Consider the following 18,841-nt stretch of genomic DNA (forward strand, 5'->3'; position numbering starts at 1 on the left):
TATAATAATAATTGAACTCTTTATATAATACTTTTCAGTACGGTCCTGTCCACAAACAGTCCTATTACAAGCTTCAGAAATTTTGTCGAAACATAGACATAGATATTATAGTACAGTAGAAACTCGATGATTCGTCACGTCGGGGACCAGGTGGGTCACGAATTACGGAAATTGACGAATTATAGAAAATTCCAGGAAAAATAACTAAAACACATTCTGAAGTACTGTTTTTATAATTTAAATTGACGTAACTACGTAACTTCTTCATCTGTATGTAGGTAGTATGTATTTTTTTAAAGAAATTTAACAATAATTTCTAACAAAAAGACTACAAAAACTTAAATACGGTACGTCCATATGTAGGGGAAGTGGGCTTAAAATGGGATACTTAACGTTTAACGTTATGTATAAAAAAAAATAAGTGTTGTAAAATTGTGTAAAGTAAATCTTGCTATAGTATAGTTATTGATTTAAACATATATTCATCAAAAACAATCTAAAATAAAAAACAAGTAGTTACATGTGGTTAATTAGTAAATGTCTGCAATTTCCCATTTTACCTACACAGTGTCGGTAAAATGGGAAAGTGCTGGAGGTAAAACGGGATATGGATTTAACACGGGAAATTATTCCTATAATAAGATTTATTTAGAAAATATATTTTTCAAAAACTTTATTTTTGTAGGCAAATATCACATGTGAATTCGTCATCATCATCACTTTCTACACCTGCACATTCATCATGGGCCCATTTGCCGCAACGACAGCACATTATCCATCCTTCTCCGCAGTGGTCTTTAGAATAGTTATTACCGCAAAACAGGCATTCCACATCAACGTCAGATTCGCTGCTACTGGATTGGGTCCTTGATACTCGTGCTTTGGTCACATTAGACTCCTGTTTCTTACCTTTCGATGAGCTGTTGTTTGCAGCGTTTTTGTTTTTGAAAGTTATTCTATTCGTTTTCATTTTGTCTGCATTATTTTTTCTGTTTTTCTGAACCAGGGATTTTTCTAACTCTTCTTTATAAGGGGTACTGGTAAGGATTGCAGCTTTACCCTTTCTGCTGACTTTCTTTTTTGATAGCTTTACATTCTTAGCTTTCGGATATGGAGCAATTGTTTCAGGACTGATTAAATTGCACATGCTGCTAGTTGATGGTTTTTCAACTTGAGTGATTATTTGCTCATCTGGTGTAGACTCTCTTACAAAGTCACGTTGAATTTGTTCCATTGCATCTTCCATTTCAGGTGACACAGCTGCAACTGCATCATTTTCAGTACTGTCATTGTTTTGAGGTGGGTCATAACTAGTTGGCAAAGCTGCAGCATACATATCTTCTGTAAATACTGTGTGGTCCAATGGATATAATCCAGTTTTCTTAAAACCATTAATGGCGTTTAAAGGTGTTGAGCCTCTTAGATATGCTTTAGCGAACAAAGATCCAACTTCGTTTATAGTAATGCGGCGTCCTGGATGGTTTCTCAACCATATTTCCACTTCTTGAGTATAAAAAGTGGTGAGTGGCCCCATAAACGAAACGTCGAGCGGCTGCATACGGTGACTGGTATGCGGTGGTAAACATAAAATTGTTACTCCATTCTGCCGTGCTTTTTCTATCGTTGCTATATTTTGGGTGTGTGTTTTATGCCCATCCAGTATGAGTAATACTGGATTACTTTTCGAAGTTTGAGTGTGATGAACGAAATGATCAAACCATTTCTCAAACAACTCTAATTGCATCCACCCAGATTTATGGCAAACTGATAGTGAACCTGGCGGAGTTCCATCAGCAAATTGAGGTTTCATTCGCACTCGAGGAAAAATTAGCATAGGTGGGACAAAAATGCCACTTGGACTCATACAAATTACTACAGTCGTTAACTCCCCACGTTCGGCTGATGTTAGGGAGCCTACTTGTTTTCTTCCTCTGGCAGCAATAATTTTTGATGGTCGAGATTGGACAGTAGTGATACCTGTTTCGTCCACGTTAAATATTCTTGATGGCGGGAAATTATGTTTCTCTTGGAGCGATTTCAAAATATCAAAAAATGAGCCAACTGCTTCTCGGTTGAAGCCTTGCGCTCTTGCCGCAGAAGTTGCTTCAGGACTGCGAAGAGACAAATTGTTTCTCTTCAGAAAGGAATGTAACCAGTGCCATCCTGCCAACTTAGTTTCATTATTAAAGTGATGAACGATATTATTTCTAACAGCAATTTGATACGCAAGACTTCGAATACTTCTTGTTGTTAGTCCATATAACATAGCTTCCATGTTTTTAACATAATCTACTAACTGTTTCTCTAGTTCCATTGGAAACGTTAATTTTCTGCTCCCCAGTTGTTTTGAATGGTCAAGTGCCTGTTTATTTTTGTTTTTAAAACGCCTTTCTAAAGTCGACTTTGGAACATTAAATTGTTTAGCAGCTTTTAAGTAACCACATGTTCCATTTCGCAACGCCTCTAGTGCCCTAGACATAGCTTCTTCGGACCAAGATTGGCGGTCGGTTTTTCGTTTATAAGTGGAAGGCATCTGAAAACAAATAAAAATAAATACTGGGCTGGTGTAGGTAAAACGGGATACTATCCCGTTTTAAGGCGTAAAAATTTCCCATTTTACCTACATTTGTCTTAAAATTTTTAAAATTACCGCGTGAAAAACAAATGTCTTTCAGAGCAATTTGGCCTGCATCGCTTGTTAACTAACCTTTGAAGACAATTTGATGCGCAGTAACAACCCAAGAGCACGAGTTGTTCTCTTCCAGGAGCTTATTCCGTAAACACTAATTATTACATTCACAACTTCCGAAACCAATAAAATCACTCTCTCTGTTTAAAACACAAGCGGATCGCACTTTTGACAGCAGACCACTAACACTAGCGTCCACACACACGCATTAGGTGCTAATACGAGTAGTTGCCAGCTCTCGTTGCGGGTTAAACACTGATATCCCGTTTTACCTACATACCCCATTTTAGGCCCACTTCCCCTACACTTTTATTCAAAAAAAAAAGCGTACAAGTAGTGAGCACAATTTTGGCTAGATTGCCATATTGTAAACCTATCCTTAAATTGTTGTTACTTAGAAACCTGTACCAAAACCCATGCTGATAGCTGGATTTTATCGATGTATTTTTCAGAGATTTTAATGTGTGTAAATGTTTTGCCTTATTTATTAAGCAAGTATTACCAATTACTGAATTACTACAAACAAAACTCAACCTTTTATTCGTAAATTTATAGAATAAGGCAACTCTCAACAATCTAACAACAATTTAAAAATTTATAAAAACCAATTTTCACACATTTGACATACAAAATGTCAGTAATACCGTAATACGTTTTCTTGGAAACGATTAATTAATTTTATCCCCATTTACATTAGCTCTCAATAGGTGTACGCTTTTTTTTTGAATAGAAGTGTACATACGACAGGCACAGTCAGAGGTGACGAATTATAGAATTTCTACTGTATAATCAGTTTCTGTCCTAAAGCACAATACTACTACAATAATCAGATTAATAATAATTCTTTTATCTATTCATAGCTATGAATAGATAAAAGAATAATAAAATATATTTTATTATTGTCCATAGCTATGAATAGATAAAAGAATAATAAAATAAATTTTACATATTATTCTTTTATCTATTCATAGCTATTTCTTTCTCTATCAGTCTGTCTGTCTGTCTCTGCATGTACATGATTTGACATAATAAACATTATTTTTCACTTTAGTATAATTGCATGATAACTAGAGAGAGAATTATATGAAATTTGCATATCGAATAGTTTTGATATGACAACCAAACTCTTTGGTACTCTTACGAATTAGGTAATTTGCAAGCGATTGACGCAAATTAATTTTTGCATATTTTGCATATTTCCCAAAAATTTGCAATATAATGCATATTTGATATTTTTTTGCATGTTTTGCATATTTTACAGACTTTTGGTACAAAAGGAAAAAATTTCCGCTTTAAGTTTCGCTACCGGTGTTTTTAACATTCAATTATTTTCGTGGAAAGATGACAAATGACATGGGTCCTATTGTTCACCATTGTTGGCGATTTCTCATAAATTATGTCATACGTACAATAAAAGAAGACCGACAACAGGCGCTCATAAGATTGCTAACGTTTCTAACACATTTCATTACAAATTTTAATTCTTTCATTTTTCTTTTTCATTTTCTTTCTTTTTTTTTGTAATTTAAATATTAAAATGTCATTTCTCCAATTCTTTCGGAATTATTGGTTTGGCGACTTCAAAGATGCGGGATCGGATGGGGCACGGCCTTATTTTTTATTTACCTAAATAAATTTTTCAGTTTTTTAATTTTCTTCTTTATTTGTGAATAAATAATTGAGTGCTGAGTAGGTACAGCTGCGGCCGTTGAAATCTCAGATAGGAAAGATTTAAACACTCTGTACAAATTCCGAAATTTGATTAGCGTAAACAGAATTTTCATCAAAGATTATACAGTCAGTGTCAGTTTTTGACATATTACATCGGAATCGAACGTAACTTTTGGAATGCCGCAATTATCTGATTGGCAAAAATGTGTTAGACTGAGGGACGGTGTGAGTATAAGAGCCATTGCGAGAGAAATTAATGTGGATAATGTTTGAGTGACATTTTGAGAAACGTCACTTTCAATACCATTTACAAAGCCAAAAGTTTGGAGTTGTCAGAGTGTCTGAGTAGTGTCAACGTTGTGCTTAATTAATAATAATAATTGTTCAACATGTTTTAGTAGAATAAGTTTGGTTTTTATTAAATTTTTGTCGTGCATATACATATGTATAAAAGTATGCATATTTCCCAAAAAAATGGACATATTTTGAAGATATTGTATGCATATACATATATGCGCATATTTTAGTGAAATTTTGTGCATATAAATCCGCTCTTTAATGATAACTCCAAGGATACGAAATACGTAAACATGTCCATAACAACCGGGGAATAATAACAGGGCGTAATAAGAATAACCGGGCGTAATGAATTCATAACGCCCTCATCAATTCATAATTGCAAAGATGCCAGTTTTTTTTTAAAGGACACGTATAGAAAAAAATAAAATCTTTTATTTTTCACTTTAGTATAATTGCATGATAACTCCTAGGATACGAAATACGTAAACATGTCCATAACAACCGGGGAATAAAACAGGGCGTAATAAGAATAAGCGGGCGTAATGAATTCATAACGCCCTCATCAATTCATAATTGCAAAGATGCCATTTTTTTTTTAAAGAACACGTATAGTGAAAAATAAAATCTTGTATGCACCACAGCGTCACCGAATGATTACGCCCATCGAACGATATCCATCTCTCGGGCTAAAGCTCTCGAGCTGGATTTATCGTTCTCCGGGCGTAATCATCGTTGTAACGCCCTTGGTGCATAAATAGCTAGTATGCACCACGGCGTCACCCAATGATTACGCCTATCGAACGATATCCATCTCTCGGGCTAAAGCCCTCGAGCTGGATTCATCGTTCGCCGGGCATAATCATCGTTGTAACGCCCTTGGTGCATAAATAGCTATTATATAAGACCATTTTCCACTACATACTTTACTACATGCCTTGCTCTATTCTTATAACTGGCTTTGTCTTTAACATCGTACGAAAATGGTGAACTAACATCCCCTCCATTTTCGTTTGTTTCGGTGAAATCAATCACCTCTTCTGATTCCGTTACAGAAACCTTAAAGACTAGACTGCTCAGTGCGGCACCGAATCTACTGTATTTCTTCCAATCTTGTAAAAACGTGTCCATCGGATATAACAAATTAGAATCGGAACCCATTCTACTTAAATGCGACGTTAAAGACTTGTGGTAGAGTCGCAAAATCTCATCTAAATCTTCTATGTCTTCTTTGGATATACAAGCAAATAAAAAGTGTGACAGATCGATAATCGGCGAAGAATAAGTTGATGTTTGCCAGTCCAAAATTGCTACTTCTACCGGCAGGGTTTGGTTGTCAGCCTAAAAATTGGTCCTTAGGAGCAAATTTCAAATATAAATGGTAAACTTACAGCGTACTTAAACATGTAATTGTTATTCCAACAGTCCCCATGGATGATTACTTTTTTTACGTCTGGTTCTTTGCACATGTCATAGAAAATATAATTCATTTGGCTTTTAAAGTTTTTCCATGTGCTTAAAATATTGTCATCGAGGTCACCTTTCAACAAGTCAGATACCTCGTCAATACATTTCATAAACATGCCGTCTAAACCATTTGATTTCAAAACCATTTTAAGAACTTCCTGCAATCCGCTATTTAATTCTTCGAATTGCTCTGGATGCTGATCTTGCATCGCAAAAGAAACAGCATGAAATTTACTATATTCCTTGACAACCATATTTATATGTTTTCTCGTCAATGGATTCTTCTTGTTCCACAAGGAATAACCAGCATTTTTCACATTATCAAAAACTAGAACCTCTATATTTTCGTTCATAAATTTACCGTAATATTTTGGAACACTGTCAAAAGGATTCTTGATTTGATGTTTGCGTTGAAACTGAGTAAAAACAGGAAACACTGTATTGTATACGTAGATTTCATTAGTAAAACATTCTTTGTCTGGAGTTGTTTCTCTCAAAGTTTTATTTCGTTTGCTGCATTTTAACACAAGATGGTATTCCTTTGGAAACTCAGCACTAGTCAGACTAATAAACACTATATCTCCAACGTGTCCCTCACCTTTTGCAGCATTTTCCAATATATTCACGGAAAAATCATCAAGGTTTTCTTCAGTTAAAATATTTTTTAACCAGAAACGAATTTCACTCTCGTTTCTAGTCATTGCTCTTGATGCAGTCTAGAAGTACACGAATGTTATAGATACAAAGCTGTGTGACCCACACGCCGCGCCGTCTCGTGTAATACTGTGGCAATACTGTCGTATTAAGCGGTATTTATTCAAAAATAAAGATAACATAATTATCTGTGGCGGTCCTGAAAAAGTAGGTAAGTCGAAAGTGTTAATTTTTTAGGGCAACAATTCAAAGTTCGACATCATTCCTAAACTGCTGTCATTAAATTGTAACTTCTTTCTACCTGTACTTGCTTTCAATATAAGTAATTTTTAAACTGTGAAAATCTGAATTATTTAATTCAATGATTTATTATTTTATTTAACGTGGAAACGCTGCAAGCATTCGGGGCATTTTTTCAGATTCCGCATTATTATCGGAAATTTTTGCATTGTAAATCAAAAATGTTATGTAATTATGTTATCAATACAAATATTATTTTATCTAATCCCGTGGAATAAATGACACTTATCCCACTCATTTGAGTGGAATAAGGAACTTCATTACAGGACGCATTTCATTACTCCACTCAGTGGGATAAGTGAGCTTCATTACCCCACTCAGTGGGATAAGTAAGTCATTATTCCACTGAGTGGTGTAATGAAACTGGCTGAAATAAATAAGATTTACCTTTTTTTTTTAATTCGGGGCGGTCTTAGATAAAATTTTGTACATAACACGTGGGCTAAAGCATATTACAGGAAACTCGTGTGATTACAGATGAACTCGGGCTAACGCCCTCGTCATCTGCAATCTTCACACTCGAATCCTGTAATATTGCTTTTATCCCACTAATTGTGTAAATAACTATTATTTAATAAGTATATTTTTTAATTAACATTAGACAGTAGTATTAACATTGTTAATTATGAATTACCCATTTTTGCACCGTTATTTTACTCCTTCATGAATTGATATTATTAATGTTTTTTATTGTTGTGTTGTCAGTTGATGTAAACTTTAGTGCTTAGGTGAATTGGGTAAGCTATTTCCAGATCGTATTTTATTAACATAATACTTCTAATCATGACATGACCTGCTAGATAGTCTGAGTGTCTATAGCGGCCTGGGCGTAGACCGAAAAATCCTATTGTTCTCATGATTCTGACATTTGGGGTTGTTTTCGGGGGTTGCTGTTAGCAACTAACTGTCATGCTGTCAAATGTGTGACAACGTGACAATTTAGACATGCAGTCCACACACATGTATCTGCATGATGCATGCAGTCACGCGTAGTTGTCCAGTGATAAATGATACTTTACAGTTTGGATATTCTAAATTGGCAGAAGTAAGATGTTGCGCACTGGTTCGGTTGTGCGGGAGGGACAAAGTTTGGGCGCCGCGTTTTTTGAAAATATCTCGGCAATGGCTAGTGCAAATTCCACTCATCTCCACCAAGAATGGCTCGGATTAATTAGCGAATGTAATTGTTTTGTTATGGACTCATCTTTATCTGAAATGACCCGCTTAGGAAATAATGTACCTACTGCAAATCCAAGATTGAGATTATAATGTTAATAGATATTATTCTAGAAATAGGTTTACAACTAACGGAATTTGTTGCTGCATTTACCGCAATATCAGTTCTAATATGATAAAAAAAACAGTTCATAAACACTAACAGCAAACTACTAAAAACCAGAAACACAACACAGAACTAGCATCAGCAAAATCAATAAAAATCTTTTTGTTAGTAGTAGTTTATTTAACGAGTTTGTGTGTAAATTGGGCATTTTTTGGTATGAGTGACAGTGACTAACAAAAAAGGTATTTTTAAGCTGTAACACTCTTTGACACTGCAGTTTGACAACTTCACTGAATTCATTAAATTTGTTTGTGAGGTTATGATTATTTAGTGACATTCCCCCTAAAGTGGCGCCGGCTCCGTAAAGATCACAGGCACTAAAGCTTCGCCCAGGCAGATGTACTATTGACAGCACGGAATTTCGGGCAGACTTGAAATTTGACTGACATAAAATGTGAAATAGGCTTTAGGTGCTAGACGTATTAATAACCTCATTTTAATATCTACTATTCTCTCATATTATTTTGGAAATTGCATTCATCAATTCTGAAAAGCTGCAAGTCGCTTAGATGTGATTTTCTGAAAACAAAACCGTCTTTTTTATTAAACTTTGGAAATCAATAACTAAAGTGTAAAATAACTATGCATAATTGTGACAGTTTACTTTGAAGTTCTGTCAAAATTAATCATTATGCCATTTATGACAATTAGGCTTAGACTACATTGGGTTTTTTTAAATGACAGGTAAATTGCTGCCCGAAATTCCATGCTCCCAATAGTATTGTGAAATATGTCAATCATCAAGTGCTTCTAATATTTTACAAAAAAACAAACTTGTGAGAATTATTATCAAAATGTTATTAATACAAAATAAAAGAAACAAATTTTGTTAAAATAATAAATTTAAGTGTAGATAAAGTCCATTCACGTTGGATTTTCCTCTCAAGGTCAAATAATTAAATTTTTTGGCCATGTAATTATGTTTTGCAAATAGTGACAGCTAACCAACATAATACGATTTAGCAATGCTCAATCCAACCTGTACGGTGTTTACCTGCATGTCACTATTTACAAAACATAATTACAAAACCAAAAAATTTAATTATTTGACCTTGAGAGGAAAATCCAACGTGAATGAACTTTATGTACAGTTAATTTCAAATTTATCGAGTACACGTCAAAAATCAATAAGTCGATTTATTACAGATTTTTCCACATGTAAAGATGCCTTTTTGAAATTTGAGCGTCATATTTTTTATAGGTTAGGTAAGTTTGACAACATAAAAAGTCGCTGATATTTTAGAACAACATAATTTTGTCTGTTTTGTCCTCTGCATGGTGCTCTTCGTGATGTTATAATACTGGGCTACCCTCCAGATCGACCACCCTTCTTAGAATTCGGAAAGAATGAGCACTTTCGCGTTTTCGGTTAGATTAGGCACTTTGTTTGTCAAAATTGACATTGATTATTGACAAAAAATGTAAGTGCAATTTACACTGTAGAAAATTAGGTGTACTCTATAATTTTGAAATTAACTGTACCTACTTTTTCACGACCTCCACAGATATATTTTTTGACTTAACTGGATATACATATAATTAATGAGGTAATGAGTTCATATTTTAATCGACAAATCTGTTATTAGACAATGGACATCATTTACGTTGAATGTAATAGTAAAAAACAAGTACATAATATAAATAGTAGAAATGGGTTCATTAGACCCTATTGGACTATTACATTGGAGAATACTTCAGAGAATTTTTTAACACATAGATTGCATTAAAGTCAGCGTGTGACTTACACAACCATGTATCGGTAATATTGAGTAACCTTGCGGCAGTCAAATTAATAGTTATTTAAGTACTTAACAACGAATGTAAAGACTTGATAATATTCGATTTCAGACAGTAAAAGTGTACTTAATGGCCCCTCTAATAACACTGTTATCAATATTATAGGTATTATTTTTTATTTTCAAGGTTTATTGTTCGTCTGGTATAATCAAAATTCGTTTGTAAATTCTTACCTGATAACTTAATATGGGTAAATATGGAAACAAACATCAAGTAAATTTACACAACTAAAAAATCGCAAAAATCTCTCTCAAGACTTGTATGTTTTTTCCGTGAACAAAAGTGTACAAGCCAAAGGTGTAACCGCGGTTTGTTGCCTACCGAAAAATGTTATAGTCGCTATGTTACGGTAAAAGTTCAAAAAGGGTCGATGTGCACATTCACCGGCTTATTTGTACATTGACCAGCAGAACCGGCCAATGTGCGTAAATTATCTCTTATATATACTTTGACCGGTAAATGTGTTCAGTGTCCTAGTACTTCTGGGAAATGACAATTTAGTAAACTGGAGCAGGCTTCAGCAGGTTTATCGAAACCGGTCACGATGAACGTTTGCCGGTAAATGTGCACATTCGCCCCCTTACGCACTATTTCCGTAACAAATACATTCCGTGTTATCTTATTATATTTTTCCCGCTGCCACCTCGAAATTTACCCAAATTTATGAAGAAATCGTTTTGGTTTGTCACCTGTCATCGGAATTAATTTTGATTTCAACCTCATTTCGTGAGAATCGTCTAGGCTGTTTTGCCATGTTACGTAGACAATTGCAATTATAAACAAAATTATTGAATGACATGAAAAGTGTTTGACATCGTTAAATTAAGAAATATTGAGGTAGAGGAAATTAAAGAAGCCGCAAATATTGCCTCCACAAGTGCACCGCCGGAAAAATCGCGAAACCGATATGAGTGTACGTACGAATAATTTAAAAACTGGTGCGGCAGGAAAAATGTGTCCACTGTTATGCATAAGGTAATGCTTGCTTACATCCTGGGACGATCACAACTAAATACTAAAATCACCGACAAGCCTGTGGTGCGACTGGGGCGAGTATTCAATATTCAAGGTACAGAATCCTTCGTTTTTTATTTCAAATAAATTTTTGAACTGTCATCTTTGTCAAAATTATTATTTTCCTAGAACTTTCGTGAAAATATTAAGTTCCGGCGTCAAAGGAAACAATACAAATGAATGTTATTGTCAACTTACACGACATGTTGCTATGACTTATAAAACTGATTTACATGACATCAAAGACACAGTTTTTTGATAACAGGCTCTAGAGCGTTATAAGGTCTTTATTGCTTAAGTTACAATAATTTTTTTCTTTTCTACACCACTTCTGATAAACTGTTGATTTTTCTTCTTTGCTCTTGTCAGGATAATTCAGGAATAACAATGATTTGATTAAATGATGAATATACACGGTGTTTTCGAAGTTGAGGCGTTCCTTTTTAACATGTGATAGTATGCGTTGTTCTAAAGAGTTTTAGCCAAAATCACCTTAGTAAAATGTGTACGGCAATGAAGATACAATAAGTTAATTTTTTTGAAAATTTTGAAACCGGTCCTGCTCAAATTTGCGCTGATTCGTTAGAAATTGGAATTGACAAAAAAAATCAAATGAGCATGGACGTTAATCAAAAATACTGTCAGAGTTGTCATCTAATTAGTCGAAATGGCTTTATTATTAGGAAAATAATGAGCTCACAGATATGTTGCAAATGTTTGGGCAATGTCATCAGGTTATCACTATCAGAATGCAGTTGCGGCGTCTCGAGAGTACTGCAGAGCGATTTCCGGAAAGACATCATCCTGGGCCAGATTAGTTTTTAATCTAGTACAGCGGAAATGGACAGGACCGAACTCAAAATTTTAGAAACCAATATATAGTGAATAAAACTTAATATAAATAACACAAACACACATAATATTTTACAATGAACTGAGACAATCGGTAGAACTCTTATGACCTATTTCGATAACTCTTAAGACCCTTGTTTGGGACTCGTCTCCATAGCTTCCGTTCACATCTTTTACTCAAATTCAAACATCCCTCTTACCATTCTTTCATTCATTCAGCATTCATTCTTTACAACGGCTAAACTGGAGCTCCAATCAGAGGTTGCATCATTTTTAACCAAATTCCAATTTGACCGTTGCCTTACTCATACAATTTATTAGACCGTGTATCCACCGTTGGTCCGATTCTCGCAAATCTCACGTTTGCCACAATTTTACGACAAACGGTCTTCAACGGTCTTAACAAACTTTCCACATTTGTCCCATTTTTATGAAATTTTCAAAATATTATAACACTTAGTTACGACGAAATTTTGAATGACTGGTATAAATTCATCATTGTCAATCTAAAAACACACGAAACTAGTCGCCATTACCTAAACGATGAAGGCACCACGAGTGTTTATCAACCTTATAAATAACACCCTTGATACCTTAATGACTATAAGAGTTTTGGAAATTACATTTGTGTGGAACCGTACCCGAAATGAGCACTCCGCGTGCGTAGAACAGGCCGCGAAATTGAATTTCGCAGCCGTTGCCTTCACGACGGCCGTAAAAATAAAAGTCATTTCAATATTTATAATTTATCATCACAATTACAACATATCTATCTGCATATTTGCGGTGTAATCTTCCAAAATCAGGATTGGTTACAGTTAAAGTTTGATTTATGTCAGTTTTTGTGTCAGGAACGGCAACTATTAGTTTTCATCCGGTTTGAAATTCCCGCCAATTTCAAATGGGGCCGCCTCAAAGAGTAGGGGTCGGTAAGAAAGAAGATTCCCATTATCGATCTATCTACGTAAACTAGTTTTCAAGTTTTCACTAGTTTTTCACCAATTTGACCGATCAAAAAGAGAAATATCTAAATACCAACAGGTACATAAGGTTCTTTGTTTAACCGATAGATCGTTACAAACAAATTTTCAGACAGTGATTAGAATGGATTGTCTCTGACATGAAAAATAGGTCTAGGTAGAAATGTTCCAATTTCCCCAACTTCTAGGGTTCCAATTCCAGCCAAATTTACCACATCATCGATTTTTTGACCGAAAGAAAAAATTCTCTTTTATTAATGTGACGTTTTGCGCTACAATATTTTGTTATGGCCTCACCGATCGACCGATCGCACGATGTGAACAAGTTTCACATGTTGTGGACCACTCGCAAAATAACGCACGAAAATATTCGAATACGAACTGTTTCGATCGTGCGAAAATTATTCGAGAATACAGTTTTTGTAAAACGCACGAAAATTTTGTGATTTTCGATTTCGAACAGGGGTCGTGTGATTTCGAGAATCGCACCCCAGCTATTCGAATAATTCGAATACGATTCCCAGCCTTATTAAGAATATATCCAGCGGAATTGGAAGTGATATACCAAGAAGAAAAATGATAAATAACAAAAACGCTAGAATTTTTGAACTAGGTATATCTGCTTGCGATTTAAAAAAAAAGCCGTATTCTTGTTTTATGTCATGTGTGAAACAACAAGAGAGAAACAATCGCTTTGTACGTAAATGACTATTGATTATTGGGGTCCACGTTTCTTGTGATTATCTTAATTATACGCTATCAGTCCCTTTGGCCATAAACGACCATTTAGATAATGCAATCGGAGACACCACCTGAAATGTTTAATTTAGCGTCTGTGACCGTTTATCTCACCATCTACACTCTCTACGAATTTAACAAAAATCAACTCATATCTATGAGTACGTGTGGAACATACATTTTCTGTATTAAGTACGTCTACAACTTCTCATTTTTACGGATTGTGTTTAACGTTCTTATTTATAACTGCTTCTCTTCCTTTATGGAGATAAAACGGACACTTGAACAGCTTCCTTCACAGCTCTAACAAGATTACAGCCCCCGGAGACTAGGTCAATGGGGTAATAACTCTGTCCAATTACAATTAACATTTGCAGCGGCTGGATATTTTAAAGTGACGAAACCTAACAAACAACAGAACTACTAAGAAGGCCCTTTCAGCACACACCATTTTTTTAATCAAATCTACCCCGTTTTTCAAGGTACCTTTGTTAAAAGTTGAAATTCGCCTTTTTGCGCTGCTTTTCTATTGGGCCACTTCAGCACACATATGTATGAATACGATTTCGGCCAAACAAATTCACCTTTGAAAACACTTAAAATTCGCCTTTTTGCCTTGTTTTTTGTTGGGCCACTTCAGCACACATGAATGCGATTTCGTCCAAACAAATTCCGATAAGGTCCTTATGAGCGAAGCAAATTCACACCCCTGTTTTTAAAGTATATTTAAAAAGCAGATATTTCAAGAATTCTGTCCTATTTTTATAAGGTAGAAGGCATGCTATACAAACTCACATAGATAACGATTTTAAAAGAAAATCGATAGATTTTTCCTCATTTTTCTGGGCTAACTTCACGCACCTATTTTTCCGACGGAGTAAAACATCTTCTTTGTAAAATTGATATAAAAACTCTATTTGTTAAAGTTGCTTCATTCCCTGCTAATTTCTTCAAGTCCCTCAAAAACAATTCTTTTTTTATTATTAAATACGACTTATGAGTTAAAGGTGAAATCAGTTATGTTTTTATCATCTTATCTTTTGTTTTCAACTACTTACACAGACAAATAACTTTAGCATTGATTAATCTATTTATAATTAATTATAAATACATTGTCAGGTTTCTTTTTCTGGACTAGGGGTCCAATTAGCAGAGCTGTAACAAGAAAGGTGCAAAATTAAAAGTAAGTTGTTCACTTTTACATATGTACCTACATTTGCTGATAAAATGACTTCTTTAACTTTGTTGACTCGAAGGTAACATCCATTTCCATAACTCCAAAAAGAGTTAATGAAATTTTTTGTGAGCCTCGATTTCTGTACTGATTTTTAAGTATATAAAAGGAATAGTCATCTAGTGTCACTTGTTGTTCTGTAACGAAAATTACAGTGTCGCGCTTACCAGCGAAGGTTTCAACCTCTACGTTGTAGTACAATTTCCGTTTCTTTTTTAACGTCAACTGGAATAATCTCAGTTCTTTCAGAAGGCTGGTTTTTACACCGAAACGTTTTGCTTCCATTTTTTGCTACCTGCAATTGATAAACTGATATACTGAAAAGGTCGGGTAGGTATAGGTATATTTTATAATGGCTTCGATGAATTCTGCATATTTTATTGGGATTCCATTTTATATGTATATAAATAAATCTAACGCCCATTCAAAAAAAAATATTTGGAGCAAGTCATTGAAATTCATGCATTTTTACAGGGTTCTTTTAACAAGTTTTTTGTAATATCTAGTTGTTAAAGGTGGCTTTCCGGACTGTTTGTCACCATGTAAATAACCTCATACCGTCCGGAGTCCGTTAAGGGTGTCCGTTCTGAGCGGGAGCGGCCGTTATGAATGACTAAATAACTATAGCAACGTAGATCTAAACTTTATTTTTCAAATTTTTTACAATTCGTTCAATAATTAATGTTTAATGTTATGGGACACACCTTGAATTAATCGAATTCCGTATGCCACTAACACATGTAGACGAGATCGAAGATGATGGTTCAGAATTTTAATACCAAGACAAGCGCGATTTTGCAGGGAATAACCATCACCTCACTTGCTTTGCGCCCATCCGGACATCGGGAATATCTTGATCGCGATTTTTTATTGATTTCAGTCGTTTATTTTCAACGGAAAGTTAAGTGTTGAACAAATCTGACAAACAGCAGCAAATGTAGACAAGATCGAAGATGATGCTTCACAATTTTAACACTAACACAATAAAGTGGACTGCTCCAGTCTTTTGAGTGGTCTGTGCATCAGTGTTCCTCAGATTTTATCAAGATTGCCTAGATACTTCTATGTTCCTAGAGCTAATACAAATGTTCTTAATCATTCTCCTTCGTTCAGAATGTGTTCCATGTTTAACTGTTTTAATGATATTTGTGATCTTCATGCTATGCCACTTCCGAGTATACTGGTTGTTATATCGTGTAATTTGGATCGATTGCAACGGTTTATTTGACATGGTTTTTATTCAGTGTTATCTCCCTGCATGGGACAGCAGTAATAATTGTAGCTGACTGTTGCTAAATTCTGTTTTTCCTGTTTTAGTCAACTTTTATTTGGACAGTAGTCTGTTAGTTGACTTATTCAATAATAATAATAATAATAATAATAACAAGCGCGATTTTGCAGGCAATAACGATGACCTCACTTCCGGACATCGAGAATATCTTGATTGCGATTCTTTATTGATTTCATTCATTTATTTTCAACGAAAAGTTAAGCGTTGAACAAATCTGACAAACAACATTGAGACTTTTTTTTTCACAAACACGGTTGACATGACGTCCTCGGCACACTTATTAATCATTCAGTTTTTTCGATGGCGTTGAAAAACATGTATTTCAAAAAGATAATTGTGAACGAATCGTAGAGATATTACACAAAACTTAAATAGTACCTACCTATTATAAAAGACGGTATATCTATAACGAAATATTTATAAATAAGATGATTATGTTAGAATCACAATTTAATTATTTAAGTTGCATTGCGATGTAATGAAAATTCTTACAAAAATTGTCCCCAGAAAAAAAGTTAAAAGAACGCTGTTAGAAAGATGAGTTATCTACGTTTACTTCGGTTTCGCTAGGCTCATCCGGAGACCTTTTATTAGTTATTACTATCAGGTCTACAGAAAAGCGCGGTCGCAATCACTTTTTTGAACAATGCGCCCTCCATCACTCTCTACGAGAAGTACCTACTCATCTCACGAATGAAAATCCTACGGGTGAAGAAAAGCCAGTGGCATATTTTTCTGCGATTGCCTACTAAAAAAAAAACATGCAACATCAAAACTCAAATTTAAAATTTCAGAGATTTTTAAAGTGAAGACTGTTTTCGATGCACTATTATGATTCAGCTATTTGGGTGCATGTGTCTGAATAACGCCAGAATGAAATAATTTTTCACATTTCTTGCCATTTCTGAAGAGGGTTTTTATAAATATGTATTCAAATTGATAAAAAATATAAAAATAAAATATGTAAGTACATACTAAATTAGATTATTTTCCACTACATATTTTACAACGTGTCGTGCTCTGTTATTGTAACTAATCATGTCTTTAACTTCATATGAAAACATATCTTCAAAATTTTGACCGTTGTCAGCTATTTGACCTACTTCAACCGCTTCATCTTTGTCGGTGGCACAAATTTTAAACAACATACTGCTCATTGCAATGCCGTATCTACAGTATTTCTTCCAATCTTCCAAAAATATGTCCAACGGATACACACTCGAATCGGTACCCATTCTGTTTAAATATGATGTTAAGGACTTATGATAAACTTTCAAAATTTCGTCCAAGTCCTCAATATCTTCTTTGGATATACAAGTGAATAAGAAATATGAAAAGCTCTTCGCTATTTGCCAGTCCAAAATTGCTACTTCTACCGGGAGAATGTCATTGTCTGGCTAAAACAATTGACATTTATTTATATGTAGAAAAAAAATATATTACACTTACTGCATGTTTAAACATGAAATTGTCTCCGTGAATAATTACTTTCCTGGTATCTGATTGCTCATACATATCCTTGAACATGCATTTTATTTGGCTTTTGAAGTTTTTCCAAGTCAATAAAGTGTTGTCATCGAGATCTCCTTTTAACAAGTCGTACACATCATCAATGCAATTTCTGAACAAACTTTCCATGTCCATATTTTCTATAGACATTTTGAACACATCAATTAATCCTGTACTTAACTCTTCAAACTTTTCTGGTTGTTGGTCCTTCATAGCAAAGGAAGTGGCATGAAATTTACTATATTCCGTCATGACCACGTCTATGTGCTTTCTCGTCAATGGTTGTTTTCTGTTGCACAGAGTGTAACCAACACTTTTCAAATTTTCAAAAACTAGAACTTCCAAGTTTTCGCTGGTGAATTGTCCGTAATATTGTGGAACACTATCAAATGGTTTATTAATTCCCCTTTCAAGTTGAAACTGAGTAAAAACGGGCAACACTGTTTTATATATGAAGATTTCATTAAAAAATGATTCTTTCACTGGGAACTTTTCTCTTAAAGCTTGACTTCGTTTGCTGCATTTTAACACCAGATTATATTCCTTTGGGGGATGAGTATCAGCACTTGCCAAACGGGCGAAATGTATGTCTCCATTGTAGCCATCACCTTTTTCTGAATTTCCCAATATCTGCACCGAAAAATCATCGATGTTTTCTTCTGTCAAGACACTTTTTAACCAACAACGTATTTCTTGCTCGTCACCAATCATTGCTTGCCTACGCTACTCTCCCGACCTACACAGACTGGAATGATGGAATTTATTGTTAGGTAACTTATATTTAGATATTTGTGCAGTAGGTATATGACCTTCAATTGACGACAGCAAATATACAATCACGACGAGGAACTAAATGATTATTATACCTAGACTCTAATCTAAACGCGAGTCTTTTGTCGAATAGACAGTTTAAATTTATTTATGGGATCTGACGTAATTATTTCGCAGTAATTGTGAGGATAATCAGTTTAAATACAATATTACAATTTTTTTGATATCTTCTTTT

At 34.5% G+C, this 18,841-nt stretch overlaps 4 protein-coding genes across 5 annotated transcripts in view; all 4 read right to left on the reverse strand.

Annotated features, from left to right (window-relative positions):
* Positions 1-18,841, reverse strand: part of LOC138124872 (uncharacterized) — a 93,546-nt gene that overhangs the window by 17,824 nt on the left and 56,881 nt on the right. The gene's annotated exons all lie outside the window — the stretch shown is intronic.
* LOC138123630 (uncharacterized) lies at positions 659-2,991 on the reverse strand. The gene is made up of 2 exons (XM_069038396.1): positions 2,708-2,991; positions 659-2,533 (listed from the first exon to the last, which is right to left on the reverse strand). Exon 2 carries the CDS (start codon positions 2,531-2,533, stop codon positions 674-676), a length of 1,860 nt encoding a protein of 619 aa, XP_068894497.1. The 5' UTR covers positions 2,708-2,991; the 3' UTR covers positions 659-673.
* Positions 4,753-6,976, reverse strand: LOC138123631 (uncharacterized). Its single transcript, XM_069038397.1, has 2 exons — positions 6,049-6,976; positions 4,753-5,998 (listed from the first exon to the last, which is right to left on the reverse strand). Exons 1-2 carry the CDS (start codon positions 6,823-6,825, stop codon positions 5,555-5,557), a joined length of 1,221 nt encoding a protein of 406 aa, XP_068894498.1. The 5' UTR covers positions 6,826-6,976; the 3' UTR covers positions 4,753-5,554.
* LOC138124937 (uncharacterized) lies at positions 16,729-18,576 on the reverse strand. Its single transcript, XM_069040133.1, has 2 exons — positions 17,776-18,576; positions 16,729-17,723 (listed from the first exon to the last, which is right to left on the reverse strand). The coding sequence occupies exons 1-2, from the start codon at positions 18,544-18,546 to the stop codon at positions 17,301-17,303; spliced, it is 1,194 nt and encodes a 397-aa protein (XP_068896234.1). The 5' UTR covers positions 18,547-18,576; the 3' UTR covers positions 16,729-17,300.

Source organism: Tenebrio molitor, chromosome 2 (genome assembly GCF_963966145.1).
Source record: "Tenebrio molitor chromosome 2, icTenMoli1.1, whole genome shotgun sequence".
In the NCBI taxonomy this organism is placed as follows: Eukaryota; Metazoa; Arthropoda; class Insecta; order Coleoptera; family Tenebrionidae; genus Tenebrio; species Tenebrio molitor.

Excerpts from the sequence above, each read along its gene's own strand:
- LOC138124937 (XM_069040133.1), bottom strand. The coding sequence starts at position 18,546 with ATGATTGGTGACGAGCAAGAAATACGTTGTTGGTTAAAAAGTGTCTTG. Across the intron at positions 17,724-17,775 it reads ATTTCATGTTTAAACATGCA|CCAGACAATGACATTCTCCC; the intron begins GTAAGTGTAATA and ends CAATTGTTTTAG.
- LOC138123631 (XM_069038397.1), bottom strand. The coding sequence starts at position 6,825 with ATGACTAGAAACGAGAGTGAAATTCGTTTCTGGTTAAAAAATATTTTA. Across the intron at positions 5,999-6,048 it reads ATTACATGTTTAAGTACGCT|GCTGACAACCAAACCCTGCC; the intron begins GTAAGTTTACCA and ends ACCAATTTTTAG.
- LOC138123630 (XM_069038396.1), bottom strand. The coding sequence starts at position 2,533 with ATGCCTTCCACTTATAAACGAAAAACCGACCGCCAATCTTGGTCCGAA.